Source organism: Microplitis demolitor, chromosome 5 (assembly GCF_026212275.2).
Source record: "Microplitis demolitor isolate Queensland-Clemson2020A chromosome 5, iyMicDemo2.1a, whole genome shotgun sequence".
Lineage (NCBI taxonomy): Eukaryota > Metazoa > Arthropoda > Insecta > Hymenoptera > Braconidae > Microplitis > Microplitis demolitor.
This window is the reverse complement of record NC_068549.1, coordinates 2,927,334-2,943,673: the sequence shown is the minus strand read 5'-3', so window position 1 is coordinate 2,943,673 and position 16,340 is coordinate 2,927,334. Positions and strand designations below refer to the sequence as shown.

General features: G+C 24.8%; 1 protein-coding gene across 1 annotated transcript; it reads right to left on the bottom strand.

Moving 5' to 3' along the window:
• Positions 1-649: 649 nt before the first annotated feature.
• Positions 650-15,398, bottom strand: LOC103577205 (uncharacterized). The gene is made up of 11 exons (XM_053739299.1): positions 15,337-15,398; positions 14,927-15,216; positions 14,210-14,847; positions 14,026-14,130; positions 13,680-13,838; positions 11,454-11,466; positions 9,970-10,287; positions 9,662-9,834; positions 9,464-9,568; positions 8,704-8,862; positions 650-712 (listed from the first exon to the last, which is right to left on the bottom strand). The coding sequence occupies exons 1-11, from the start codon at positions 15,396-15,398 to the stop codon at positions 650-652; spliced, it is 2,085 nt and encodes a 694-aa protein (XP_053595274.1).
• Between the last annotated feature and the right edge of the window lie 942 nt (positions 15,399-16,340).

Here is a 16,340-nt window from a genome sequence, read left to right as displayed (position 1 = left end):
CTTTCGTACTGCCACTGAGTAATAGAAAAAAATGAGCCTTTATTAATTTGACAAATTACTTTTTTATTTAGAACTCATATCATTTTTAAAATTTTTAAAACGTAACTGTTAGTTTGGTTGATTATTAAAATAACGTAAAAGTGAAAAAAAAAAAAAAATAGTGCTGACAGTGAATTAAATCTCAAGAATCAGAATGAAAAATATTGTGTTAAAATCAACATAACTTGTGTGTCAGAAGCGGTCTACAAGTATTTGTATTATTTTTTAATACCGACTATTTATGTTGAATTTCGACGCCCTTTGATATTAGTAACATGATGTATTTCAATAAGTATTTAACCCGAGATATTATCGTGTTCCTAGTTTTGTAATATCAACTGTGCACATATATGATAAATTTAATTATATATTAAGTGAAGCTTGTATTATCAAACAAGACAGAGTTTCGAACTAGGCCCTGCTCTGCATAAGTGTATTAACTGATATTTATCTATACATGTGAAGGTTAACACACGAATGCAGAACGAGGTCCAATTGTACTTTTATTTATTTTACACTAGCTTCTTTGTAAATTAATTTCTCTACTACAAAAAATACTAATTATTCCATATTTTTAGTCAATATGCGATAAGGTTGTTGAATTGAATCTCTATTCATCATTACTGTGAACAGTATTAAGAATTGCAAAGTACGAATAAGAATTCTGTATCACCTGGATATAAAAATAAATTTATTAATATACTAAATTTATAACTATTAAGAATAGGATAGGTCAAAAATATTGTAAATTTTATTTTAACTTCAACAATTTAAAAATTAGTTGCTCGAAATCTTATGAAATGCGTCTAAATAATAGCTCTTAATTTGAAGCGAAGTATGGGAACCATTCCTATAATATTATAGAAATGTTTCCCATAATGGTGTAGGAACGATCACTATGATATTATGGGAACCATTCCTATAATACATAGGATTACTTTCTATAATTTTCTTTCCGTGTAGCTTCCTATTGTTGATTTTAATTTCCATAAAGGAAGATAAAATTTATGTTTTAAAGTAATAGAATAGTACTTACTGCTAAATAAGTTGCCAATGATAACACAAAGAATTTACCAGCCGTTACTTTTAAGGGCTCTTTACTTTCTGTCAAAGAATTTATTAAAAGATGACGTACTTCTGAATTTACTTCCTTTTCCCAACCTGAGTTATACTGGGATTGATGGACGGCTTCAGCCTGTAATCCATTTATTATAATAATAATAATAATAATAATAATAATAATAATAATAATAATAATAATAATAATAATAATAATAATAATAATAATAATAATAATAATAATAATAATAATAATAATAATAATAATAATAATAATAATAATAATAATAATAATAATAATAATAATAATAATAATAATAATAATAATAATAATAATAATAATAATAATAATAATAATAATAATAATAATAATAATAATAATAATAATAATAATAATAATAATAATAATAATAATAATAATAATAATAATAATAATAATAATAATAATAATAATAATAATAATAATAATAATAATAATAATAATAATAATAATAATAATAATAATAATAATAATAATAATAATAATAATAATAATAATAATAATAATAATAATAATAATAATAATAATAATAATAATAATAATAATAATAATAATAATAATAATAATAATAATAATAATAATAATAATAATAATAATAATAATAATAATAATAATAATAATAATAATAATAATAATAATAATAATAATAATAATAATAATAATAATAATAATAATAATAATAATAATAATAATAATAATAATAATAATAATAATAATAATAATAATAATAATAATAATAATAATAATAATAATAATAATAATAATAATAATAATAATAATAATAATAATAATAATAATAATAATAATAATAATAATAATAATAATAATAATAATAATAATAATAATAATAATAATAATAATAATAATAATAATAATAATAATAATAATAATAATAATAATAATAATAATAATAATAATAATAATAATAATAATAATAATAATAATAATAATAATAATAATAATAATAATAATAATAATAATAATAATAATAATAATAATAATAATAATAATAATAATAATAATAATAATAATAATAATAATAATAATAATAATAATAATAATAATAATAATAATAATAATAATAATAATAATAATAATAATAATAATAATAATAATAATAATAATAATAATAATAATAATAATAATAATAATAATAATAATAATAATAATAATAATAATAATAATAATAATAATAATAATAATAATAATAATAATAATAATAATAATAATAATAATAATAATAATAATAATAATAATAATAATAATAATAATAATAATAATAATAATAATAATAATAATAATAATAATAATAATAATAATAATAATAATAATAATAATAATAATAATAATAATAATAATAATAATAATAATAATAATAATAATAATAATAATAATAATAATAATAATAATAATAATAATAATAATAATAATAATAATAATAATAATAATAATAATAATAATAATAATAATAATAATAATAATAATAATAATAATAATAATAATAATAATAATAATAATAATAATAATAATAATAATAATAATAATAATAATAATAATAATAATAATAATAATAATAATAATAATAATAATAATAATAATAATAATAATAATAATAATAATAATAATAATAATAATAATAATAATAATAATAATAATAAATAGTTGAATAAAAATACCTCGTCCATTAATGAATTACCAAACATACACCAGTAAAATAAATGAGATAATTCGGCTGCTAATAATACAGAGCTTTTTATAACAGCGGCTTTATTTCTTTTGTTCTATTAAAAAAAAAAAAAAAAAAAAAAAAAAAACAATTGTTAAATAAGAATAGTATTTTATAGAATCATATGTTGACTATTACTCAATGTCTTGAAGGTATTAAGCTATCTTATGAAAAAAGTCAATGAAAAATTTTATAACAAATTATATAAACATGTATGGATGTATTTAAGAATCTATTGATAAATTTGCCTATGGGAAAAATGAAGCAAAAATTAATGATTTTTAACAACTAAACATGGGTCTCTAAAAATTTAATAACCATGCAGGCAAGAATAAAAATGGAAATAACAGTATTATATATCACATTATAAATGCAATTAAATATTAAATAATTAACATACACACATCATGATTGTAAAAAAACTTGTAACGATCGTTATATACTTATGATGGAAACTTCTACTATTAATTTAATATTTTTTATTTGCTTGTGTAGAAAAAAATTTATTTCGAATATATTTCAAAAAAGTTCACAACCGTAAACTTGTAAATTTAAGACAATGCAGAACTTTGAATTAATGATTTTTAACAAAAAATTTTAAACCTCCCAACCTCGTTCTTGAATAGTTCTGATAAAATTTATAGATTTGAGTATACTTACTAAAACAATTTGAAACAAGCATAAACAAACAAATGAACAAGTGTTAAAAACCGTGAAAAATTGTAAAACGCTCAAAAAATCATTGTATTCATTGACATTATTAATAATTCTTCGATGGTGTTTCAAACACGTTTTATATCTTAAAATAAATGAATCATCTTTCACATTAATTTCGGTCTCATCGAAAGGAATATATGAACGTATCACCATTTGTTCATCTGTTACGCCAAAGTATCTATAGTTAATTATTGTATCATGCGTTTTATTGTCCATTTGAAAAGTTGCACGGCTCTCTGTAAAACTATGGCATTGTTCGTAGTTAGCTTGTAATACTACTAATTGTACATTAATCCACCGTATTAACTCAATAACTGAAGTCTCAATTATAAGTATCCATAAGCAACTCATGTATACTGTCCAAAATTGCATGAAAAATACAATTTCGTATACTGGTGATACTGTTTCGTCGCACGGGAAAATTCCACGCAATGATAATTTTGTTTCTGAATCGGCTGACATTGCTGTTAATGCAATAACAGTACCTGCTAAAATCATAGCAATGGCAGCATAGTCGAAGTTTTGATAAAATAAGGTAGTCCTTATTTTTGTTAATACACCTACATCTGGATTAATGCATCACATTATTTTCGCTAAAAATCTGCATGAATTTTTTTTTTACTTACACGGAAAAAAATGAACTATATAAATTGAGAACGACAAGTAATATAATGATTATTTGATCAGCAAATACTATCATTCTAAATAGTCATTTTTTCATTTATATACAAGAAAAATTACTGTTTGAACTTTATAAATCGTAACGGATACTTAAAAAATTCACGACACTTATTATAAAATTTATTATTTTGAATTTTAAACTTTCCCATATTGACACCCAGGTTCCGAGTTATAATTTCAAACACTAATTTTTAAATTTCATTTTTTTCCGTGTATAAATTGACACGTAGTGGGTTATAATAATTGCTATTGATGAATTAATTATACATTTTCAATATAATTGTATATTTTTTTATTCAAATTCGAATTATCATCCGCTGCGTGCGCAACCTTATCTCATCATGATTACAACAACTAACTGCTTCGTGAAAATTTAACACCAACTACAATCATCAATATTTGCTATATTAAGTGGTACACAAGAACCAGGTATAACCATAACATGACAAAACTATCTTACTTTCTAAAAGTGGATTAGCGAAATTCACAAACAAATAGTGAATATTTAGTAATTCAGTTTTAGGGAGCATGCAGGAGTATTCCACAAGAAGAAAGCCCCATAACAATATCATCTCATGCAAAAATATAATATATGCTGTAATAAAGTACGATAATTTATATTTGTGCACTGAAAAAAAAATTGCTGGAATAACAATATAGTAACCATAAAAAGTTTGGAAAAAGTAGATTCTTAATACAGCAATACTTTATTTGCGTAAATGTTAGATTGCTGTTTACCCATACAATGTTTTGTTAAATCAACTATCTATATATATGGTTGCTACGGCAATATGTATTGTTATATTAACAATACGTATTGGTATATTTACAATCCGGATTGCTATTCGCTCTGAGTGAAGCCATGGTAGGGGAAATCAAATTGACTGAAGCGTTTGCAGTGGTTACTTTCGGAGTTACGGGAGGCTATGATTACTGAAATTGTAAGCAAGCACACGTGAAAGTATTTATTTTGTTATTATTTAATTATTTATTTTTCATTTTGATTTTTTTCTTAGTATCATATTTTGACTTTGATATGAATTTCAAACAACTTAACCTAAATGCTTACTACAATCTTTTTTATTTTTTATCATTATACTTACTTATTGATGGTCCGTTTAGCTAAAAAACAAAACTGCAATTACTATAAAACTGTCACATATTTTTTACAACTTTTTTTTTTACTATTATTTATAATATTTATTTATTTTTATGTTTCTTGCTATTGACATACGTATAAAAACATACTCTGACAGCCTCCCGTAGTTCATATTTTGTCTGGCGCTGCAGTCACACTCATAGCGAATATTAATAATTTAGATTGCTATGATAGCAATCTATAGGAATCATTAAAACAGCAATACCAAGTATGGGGAACATAACCAAAAAATATGGTTAAATTGACAATACTTTCATTTAAAATTTAATATAGTTAATGCAGTAATCTAGTATTGCCAAGTTAACTATATATTTTGTTATGGCAACTATCTACCATTAGCAATACTTCAAATGGCTACGATAAAAAAAATTTTTTTTGTCAGTGGAACAAATGATTTGAGTGTCACTCACAATTCCATAATTTTATACGTGTCGGCATATTCTTTAATAACACAAATATACACACAAAAGATGCCTGAAAAATACTAAAATGAGGCTGCAGCGAATGGGTTGACGTATAAATCTTTTTTTAGAACTGATTATTTTCGTCATGTAATATTATTATATGTGATATTTCTGTCGTAGGATATCATTTTTATTTCTTTTAAAAAATTTTTTGCCAATTAACTCCAAAAAAAAAAAAAAAATATTTTTTCAAATTTTTAGTACTTTTAGACCTTAAAATATTTTATACTTTTTAGATATCACAAGATCTTACAATTATTTGTAAGATTTTATAGCATCTGTAATGCATGTAGTCAAGCTAGGTAATTAAAGCCGTAAAATAAAAAAAAAAAGGCCTTTTTATTTATTAATTTTGTAAATAATATCTTTAATTTAAAGTTTTTATAGATCGTTTTATCTCTCGATACCCGTGTGATAAAATCACTGTGCGGCATTTTTTATTTTTTGTAATAAATTTTACGATATTTTTTATACTTGTCAGACGAAATTAATTTATGTGCAATTTGAATTATATGTAATTTTATTATGCTCACCTGAACAATAACATAATTTTTTTATAGGTTTGTGTATGTCTTCAATTAGTCTACGAATATTTTTCTGACCTCTAGTCACGGCAAAAGTTTTAATAAGTATCCCAAGCATCGGAAGTAAATAACCCACATCGTTTGTAACAGCTTCTAGATCTTTAATATTTACAACTATATCTGCGGCCATTGTTCCAAGGGTTAATATCACAATAATCCAGTTAGCTATTTTGGTGAAAAAATTAATTATGCGAAGATATAACTTTGGTGAATCATAATCGAAAATCCCAACCAATCTGTAATAAAAAAAATCAAAATATTCGATATCCATATATCTGCTTTAATCTATGTATATTATTTTATTATCGTTCACTAGATTACTGTATTAGTTTTATTGAAACATCTAGAGTCGTCCGATGCGATGGTATTGGCGTTATACTCTCCATTATTGTAACAAAGACTTTTGGTATTATAATTTAAGGAAATATTCAACTGCAGCGGATTTTTTTATTACCAGCCAGCTCCTAGGCAAAAAGTTGTCTGAACAGGATGTTTTAAACGCGCTTTTAGCTAGATTACTTGCATTAATAAAAAATTAGCCTTTTTTTTTACCCCATTTTTTGCATAATAAATTAAATATTGACATCCGCTAAGCCACGTTATTTTTTAAACGCATTAATAAAAAATTAGCGTATTCATATTTGTATTACCTCATTTTTTGCATAATAAATTAGATATTGGCGTCCATTAGGGGGCTTTATTTTTTTTATAATAGAATTATTTTTAATCAGCTCTTTTGTTAGGGTGAAAAAAAATCAATTCTGAATTAATTAAAGTGAAAAGTTCACCGTACAGTTGTACTTCAGACTTATAAAAGAAAACAACTGAAAAATTATTATACCAGTATTTTATTATTTTTAATTAAACAATTTTATTTTTTTCCAAATGTTTCATTTTAAAATTTATAATAATTCAAGTTACTAAAAAATATTTCGTAAGTATGACAATAAAGTAAATGGTTCTTAAGGTTATCATTTTAATTTGATTGTCGTAAATATAATTGCAGGTTAATTACAAACTGAAAATATCATTTCTTAATTTATTAAGCTGAAAATGTTTTGAAAGCAGTTTATAAATTTTTTTAAGTAAAATTTATCGATTTATAAATTTTATATTAAATGATAAAAGCGTCTTGACATCTTTTATTAAAATTATGTATTAAATGAATATCGGTAAGTGTAAATAGAAAGTATATATTTAAATTCAATTCGATATTCAAATAAAATAAATATTTTTTTTATCTCCATTACTTTTGAGAGAGTTATTAACATAATCGCAAAATAAATAATTTTTTTTAAAATTATTCAAATGGCATACTTCGACTTAACACCGGGTTGAAATTATGCCTTAATAAATTATCTTTACTAGTATGTAATTTAACCGATTTTCGTATAATGAAAAGCGTAGGGTACAGGTAGCATTTTTAGCAAATTTTGGACATTTCAAAAATTTTACAAAATAAAATGTAAAATACGGAATGACAATTAATTTTTTAAATTTGATAAAAGACACTTTTATAAGACTTTTATAATGTAAAATTTTTATTTTAGAATTTTTGATTAATTGAAATAAAGTATTAAATGTCCAAAAATGTAGCAGTGGCCACAAATGGTACTTTTACCCAATAGAGATGATTTAGCATGAGTGAATAAGGCGAAAAATAATTTCGATCGTAAGGCACCATAAGCGCATCCGCGCTTAGGTGCAAAAATTAAAAAATGATGATTGAAAAATAATTTTATTATTTAATTTATGCTACAATTAAAATATAATTTATTGTTTTTTTTTTGCTTTATTGATAAATTAGATTATAAAATATAAATTTATATTTATTCATTATTTCCTCGTGTTTAAAAATAGAACAAAAATATATTCCTGTTGAATCATCGTCAGTTTTGTTGACTCGCAGATGACAATAGAGCAAAAAAAGAGTATGAGCTCTTCAAAATCTATATTGCAAAATATTTATTATTTTTTTTTTTAATAATAAATGAAGATATAGTTTATCTTATTATTGTTAATTTAAGTCAACACATCTAGTATAAATGAATATAACATATAGAGAGTGAGAAATTTTACATGAGTTACAAACAACTTCTTTATATCCATTTTTGCTAAATGTATTCACTATTTTTTGTAATAAATGATTAAAGAATACTCATAATTTTGCTTAAAGCTTAGACATTCTTCAAACATATTTTAAAAAACATAATATATGTATATGTTTATTTTACCGACACAAAAAGCTCCAAAGATAGAGTAAAGAAGTTTCCAGCTTTCAATTGTAATGGTTTCAATGTCCGTAATATTGAAATGGTTAATAAATTTTTAACATTCAGTGGTAACTGGTGTTCCCAACCTGACATCCAAACCCCAGATGTTAATGAAATTGCCTAAACAATATATACATATCGCCTTTGTAATTTCTGGAAAATATATTAAACTATTGCGTATGGAAATATTTGTTTTTAATACAAAAATTTATTGCAATTTATTCGTTATTCAATTTTAAATGAATTATTCTTCAAAATTAAACAAAATTATGTACAAAAAAATTATGTATGTATATGTAGTGTCCGAAAATGACCCCACATAAATGAAGAAGTAGATAAAGGGTGTTAAGAGACGAAAAGTCCTCTAGCATTTTTTAATCCGATGCGCAGGTAGTAAGTTTTTAATTAAAGAAAGTAGCTAATCAGAAGCACATTTTAGTGAAAGCTGGTGAACAAGAACTCTTGCAGAGGGCAGCAGCTATTTCTTCCCCTACTTCTTTTTCGCATTTCTGATAGCTTATTTCTTCTACTTAATAATTATTTGTACGTCGGATTGAAAAACGCCAGAGGAATTTTCGTCTCAGACTTGTGACCTTTATGTACCCCTTCATTTATGTGCAGTCTTTTAACGACACTATATACATATACTGTAAAATTTCGACCGCGAAACAAAAAACTTCTCTTTACTTATTTAATTTATTATGAATAAAAATAAAATTACCTGAGTGAGAAGTTGATTACTAAACCAACACCAATACAATAATTGTGTAAAAGTCGCTCCAAGGTAGACAGTAAATTTCATAAAACTAGATTTATCATTCGAGCCCTTTAGGAAAAATTAAAAAAATATTCATCTCTTTTTTTTGGTAATAATTAACGAAATTTATGTATACGAAGTAGCTAACAAATAAAAACTTACTAATACTGCTTGAAAACCAGCCAAACAAATCATTGTAGCACTTGTTGCAAGCTGCGTAAACATACTGGAACTGAATAAGCTATTCAATTCCTTGACAATCAAAGTAAGCCGCTGATGATGTTTAATGCATGTTTTGAATCGCCATAAATAACAATCATCGACAATATCATCAGCTTCATATTTCATAAACGGCATAAATTTTCGTATTTCCATTTTTTTATTAATTAATTTGGTAATGCCGAAGTTTTTCACTAATTTTATCGTCTCTGATGAAGGATAGTAAGTAGCACGCCTAATAATGTCCGTACGACAGTTTTTATAATTTGAAGTCAATACAATCAATTGTACGGTAGTCCAGCGTATAAATCCCAAACTTATGAATTCCAGTGTTACGACATTTGTCAACCCAAAGGCAATTGAATATATTTGGATGAAAAATGCTATTTCGTGCATTGGTGATATTCTAGTATCAAATGGAAACAATGCGCGTACTGGCAATTCACCTTTTTTACGGGGAACTAAAAATGTCGTCGACAGTCCCAATGTCGTGGCAAATGATGAAAACATATAGAAATCAAGATTTTCCAAAAATATTGTTTTTTTTATAGTTATCAATGTTCCTAAATCTTAAGTAAATTATTAAATTATTAACTGATTGGTAATTTCAAAGCTCTCAGTAGCAAACCATCTAACTGGATTATTTTAATTTTACAGGCAACAAAAAAAAAATAAAACAGTAATCATAATGTGCAAAAAAAAATTTCTTTTTGAAGAACCCAAGCTCAAACAATGCGATAATTACACGGAGAAAATAGAGCAGTAACCATTACTGCGCAGAACAGTAATCCAGTCAATTAAATAAATATAAGTATAGTAAAATATGCTTTTTGCTGCTCTGCGCAGCAATGGTTACTGTTCTTTTTTCTCCGTGTAACAGAAAATGTAAAAAATGTCGAGTTAGGAAGTTTCCTAATGAAAGAGACGATTTATAATTTTTTTTTTTGTCTCAAAAATAGTGAAAAAGTAAATTTTTTAAGGGATAAAAAATTAATAGTCATAAAATATTCGTTATTTTTGTATGGAGCTGTATAAGTAGGCTCCACTCTATTGTAGCCTTTGAAAAATTTTTTTTGGTTACTCAGTCTATTTTATTTTATTTTTTCAATTTAAAAATTGTACAATTAACCAACACGTTCACGCTTTTTAAATGAAAACTAAAAATGGCTAAAGTCAATTTTTAAATTTTTTCTTACTCTGCAAACCCTCAAATTTAATTAAAAATTACTATTTTCAAATACTTTTGTTTACGTTAATTCGCAAAGTCAAATAAATTATTATTAAAAAAAAAAAAACAAAATAAATAAATAAAACCTAAAAATTTTTAGCGGGCAGAAAAAGAATAAATCCAACTTTTAGGCATTATAGTTGAAAATAAAAGTATCAACTTACCACAAGATTGTCGAAGTATGTCAATCGGTTTATGAATTTCATCATAAAGATTATGTATCCTGCTTTGAAACCGATTATATTTATATGCTTTAAATAATATAACATAAACTCCGCATAAAAAGCAGCCATCATCAGATAAAATGTTCAAATTCTTATAATTAACAATCAGATCTGCGAGTATTGTACTAAAATATATTGTCACAATAATAGTGCTAAATATCTTTATAAATGAATTCCAAAAATTCAGATAAATTGGCACAGATTTATCATAAGTCCAAACGCCAATTAATCTGTAGCAGAAAAAATTATTTTAAGGTTACTTTATTTTTTATATTAAAATTACCTGAACTGTCCACCTAATAATTTTAAAAACTGTATGCCAATGTGTGCGATGTGTTTTTATCAAATTATTTTCCATTACTGATGCGGCTTTTTTTTTTTTTTTTTTTTTTTTTACAAACAGAAATAAAACAGGAAGGGAATAGAATAGTAGAGTTTCTATAGATATAATTGAGGGCAATTTACTCAAATTATTATGTAATCTACTTTGCTTGGTAGCAAAGTGTTGCTTAGTATTTTTTTCGTAGTAACAATACGATAAATTGCTGTTAAAATAAAAAAAAAAAAAATTATCGTGAATATTTGATGAGTGAAATTACTATTGCGTGTCGTCTATAAACAGGTGTTAGTTCCCAGATTCATGTTAAATTTTATTATTCATCCACTATAAGATGATAAAACTACGAAGGATAAGAAAGTATATCACTTAATACTTTATACTTATAGTTTTTACACTGAGCAACAGTTTTTTAGTAAAACTACAAGTCATTATTTTTTTTTTTATAAATAATTATTGAATACTAAAAAAAAAAAACTAGTTTTAAAAATTTTACAACCATTTTAAAAACCAAGTTGGATGTTTGAAATATTATAAAATTATTTTTGATAATTTATATTATTTAAAATAAATTAAAATTATAATTATTTGTTGAATTTATTATTAAAATTTAAACGCCGATTAATATCACCGACAAATATGACAGTAACAAAAGTTTTTGCCGATGGAGGATAAAAAATATACTAACCTGTAAGTTGAGATATTTAAACTTCTAAGTTTACACGTATCATAAATAAATATTTAATTATCTATCTTCTGCCGAAAAATCTATTTCATGATCGCACCAATTGATCTTCAAACATCTAATGATCTGTTAACTTTATACCAAAAATTAGCTCTGTTATGTCCGGATTTAATAAATAAATTAATAAATAATTAATTATTAGTAATGGTCGCGTGGGCTTCAAGTGGGAAGCACCGGGTGCACAGGGTGATTTTCCTAGAGGGTTAGTTTTAGGTTTTATTTTTATTGTGAGAACTCAAACAATAAACCCCGCAGGGACCTCTCTGTATATTCGATGCAGAATTCGGATTTTATATGTCAAAGAAATTGGTGACTTCATCCACCTTTTGATACTTAACTGCTTCCTTTAGAAGTTGACCTTCGAGACGTGTCACCTGGATCTCCTGTAGACGGCTTCTGGAGTTCCCTGATCGAAGATGAAGGTTGGGTCCAGGAAAAGGACTACTATCACTAAATCTTTATTTAAATCTCTGGAATTTAACCCTTAACTATCAATAATTAATATAACAAGATAAATTTGGAAGCGTAATTAACAAAGTCTTAAATAACTGCTGTACGTTGAATAACTAGATACTCTTTAGTGATATCTCGTACTAGTAATAAACAGTTTATAGCAAGTGTATATAGCGATACTGATGAGGCTGATTGTCCACTGAAACGAAACTGCTATATTCAAAATGAAATACTTGAACAGTTACTAACACCTTTAGCAAGTTATTCAATAAAAATAGTAGATGTATACTATTTTCGAAGAGACAATTAGTTTCGATAAAATACATACATGTTATTCTATTCATATTTTTGAATTTAATAGATATTGCTTTTGACCAACTTGGCATTTAAAAATTTTTTTTTTTTTTATGCATTATAAATAATATTTTTATGAATGATATACATTTTGCATTTATGATAAATGAGCTCATGATTTTTGTTTTGAGTTATTCAACATTGCTGGTGATAAAGCTCGATCTACTGACGCTGAGAATATCGATTCTAGTAGCAAAGCTTGAGTATGCTCAGCCATTGGACATATTTTTAATTAACAGCTTAGTAGTATTCGTATAAAAAAATATATATATATAAGAAAGGACCAGGCAAAATATGAAGTCGCACTTATTTTAAAGAATTTTTTTTTTTTTTTTTTTCAATTTTTGGATAGTATAAAAAAATTTATATTAAGTTTCAACAAATTTATTTCTTATCAAATTTAAAAACAATAATTATTATCAAAGTTAATCAATTCACTATTTGAGTTCTATCATCAGTTTTTGTTTAATCGATTAATGTTATTAGCAAAGCAAAAAATGAATAGGAACTCTTGATAATCTGTTCAAATTGTAATAAAAAAAAAAAAAAATTTAATTAATTTATAAAAAATCTTCGGATTGATAAATGAAAGGAAAAAAAAACTGAAATAAAAAACTCACGGAAAGAAATGTTGCCATAGACATGGTGAAAAATCCACCGGCTTGTAGCGCCATAGGTCTCATTGTTTTAATCATGGACATTATTAACAATGGCTTAATATTGGAATCAAGTTCATTTTCCCAGCCAGATGTCCATTGACTTGTTAGTAATGTTACTTTCTGAAGAAGTCGCCAAATTAAATATTTTTTCACGAATACGGCTAAAATTCCGGTCGATAAATTCAACAATATAAATATTTCAAATTTTTTTTCTCTATATTTATTAACAATTCAAATAAACATACATTCTAGTCATTTATTATTCATAATAAATGAATTATTATTTTTTGAAAACTAAAGTTATTACCTGATAGAGTAATTCATTTCCAACCCAAGACCAGTTAAATAATTGCGTACATGCTGCTCCCAAGTAGAGGACGAATTTTATTAAACTGGTTTTTGTTGTTGCGCCCTTGCAAAATTGACGAATCGTGAAAGTATTAATTATTGTAATTTATATCTGTTAAATATTTAACGTGCCGTAGTCTTACCAGAACAGCCTGAAAACCAGTCAAGCAAATCATTGAAAAACTTGCAAACAATTGCATCAACATACTGCTACTGAAACAATCGTTTAGTTGGTCAACGGTATCCAAAAGCTGTTGATGATTTTTTGTGCATCTTTTAAATCGCGCGACAAAACAATTGCTGATTCCTTCGGTATCTTGATCATCGAATGGGCAAAATGTTGTTATATTTGGTTCTTTTTCATCATAATCGTCATTAGTATTGTTAATGTCTTCAGCAATAGATGCGATCATTGATAAATTATCGGAAGATTCTGAAGAGATTAATTTACTTTCATTGATTCGACAATTTTGGTAATTTGACGCGAGAATAACGCACTGGATATTAATCCATTTAATGAGTCCTAAACCCACTGTGTCAATAAAAACAATCGCCATGATACCGTAAGCTACTGCGTAAAATTGAAGAACGAATGCTATTTCATGCATCGGTGACTTTGTTGTATCAAATGGATAAGCTGCTCGTATTGGTAGACTACCATCTTTTGTTGGCACAAAAAACATTAATGCTATCGTCAGACTACTACCGAGTAATACAAAAAACCAAAATTCTAGATCTTGGTAGTAAGCAGTAGTATCTAAAATTCTATTTAGTCCAACATCTGACGAAGAATTGTTATTTTATATTTTTGTATAAATTATTAATTATGAATATAATTTTTGTATGAATATGAAAGTTACCTGTATACTTTTGAAGTACATAAATAGGTCTATAAGTTGCGTATATGAGGTTTTTTATTCTCTTGTGATGACGGCGAAAATTGTATACTTGGAATACTATAACAGATATTCCAGCGAGATAACATCCATCATCGGTGGCAATCAAAAGATCGTTAGAATTAAGTATCAGATCTATAGCTAACGTTCCCACAAAAATAATTAGCGCAATGATGCCAAAAATGTTTGAAATTTTATGTAGAAGTTTTAGGAAAATCGGGCTCGATGAATCCAGGCTCCAAATCCCGCACAACCTATAAGTTCTCAAAGATTAATACTTTTATACATTTTTAAATAACAATAACAATAAAATGAATCTAATTTATTTTTCAAACAATAGCAACACACAGGCTGGTGTGTCTCAGAGACTCGACCTAAGTCCGGCAATCGCCATGCTTAGGGCGCTTCGACGTGATTCTATTGATGTATTTTTCATTTCTGCACGCGATACTTTATTTTTATTCAGGCAATTCAAAAAAAGTAAAAAAAATAATATACAAACTAACAATTGAACAAAATCATTCCAGAAACAGGATAAATTCAACAATTATCTTATGCTATCATTTTACCTCACTTTTTACAATAAATTCTTCGCTACCTATCAATTACATAAGTTATAAGAAAATTGAGGGTTGAAATTATAGAGGTTGAAGACTTTTCATTTCCAGTAGTGTAAGTCATATGTTAAAATACATCCCAAGTGTTTGCTTCTTACTAGTAGAGCTTTTCGCTTGAAAATAAAATAGTTAGCAGTTACTTTCGGTTAAACTTTGATAATTTTTATTTTTTTGTTCTTCGATAAATTATTTGATAGTCCAACAATTTGTTATCAAGTTTACGATATCTTATTTTAAATAATCGTGTTTTGCCATTAGTTTTTACTATTTTAAAATATGATGTTGATTTGTGCCAAATGGTAGATTTTGATATGAAAATTTATTAAAAATTTATAATTATTGAGTAAATCCTATGAAAATGCGAACAATCAAAAAAATAAATTGACAAAAAATTGATTTTTGGTAAGCGCGTTTCCTTAAAGTTTAATTTTACTCAAATACCAATATACTGTAAAGAATTAACACTTATATAAAAATAGTTTATCATATGATACTTGATAACATCATTGCTAATAACACTAAATTAAATAAATTTCGTCGTGATTTGTTTAAACTTTCTCATCTATAACTGTATTGAGGATCGCAAAATATGAATACGCCTTTTGCAAAACCTAAACCAAAGTATGATTATTGTATTGTAGAATTCTAACTTTTTTTTTTTAATAACCACAATAAAAATTATTTTAAAAAATATAATTACCAATCGGAATGTTTCCACAGAGAATATGAAAAAATATCCCGCTATTATCTTGAGTGGTTTA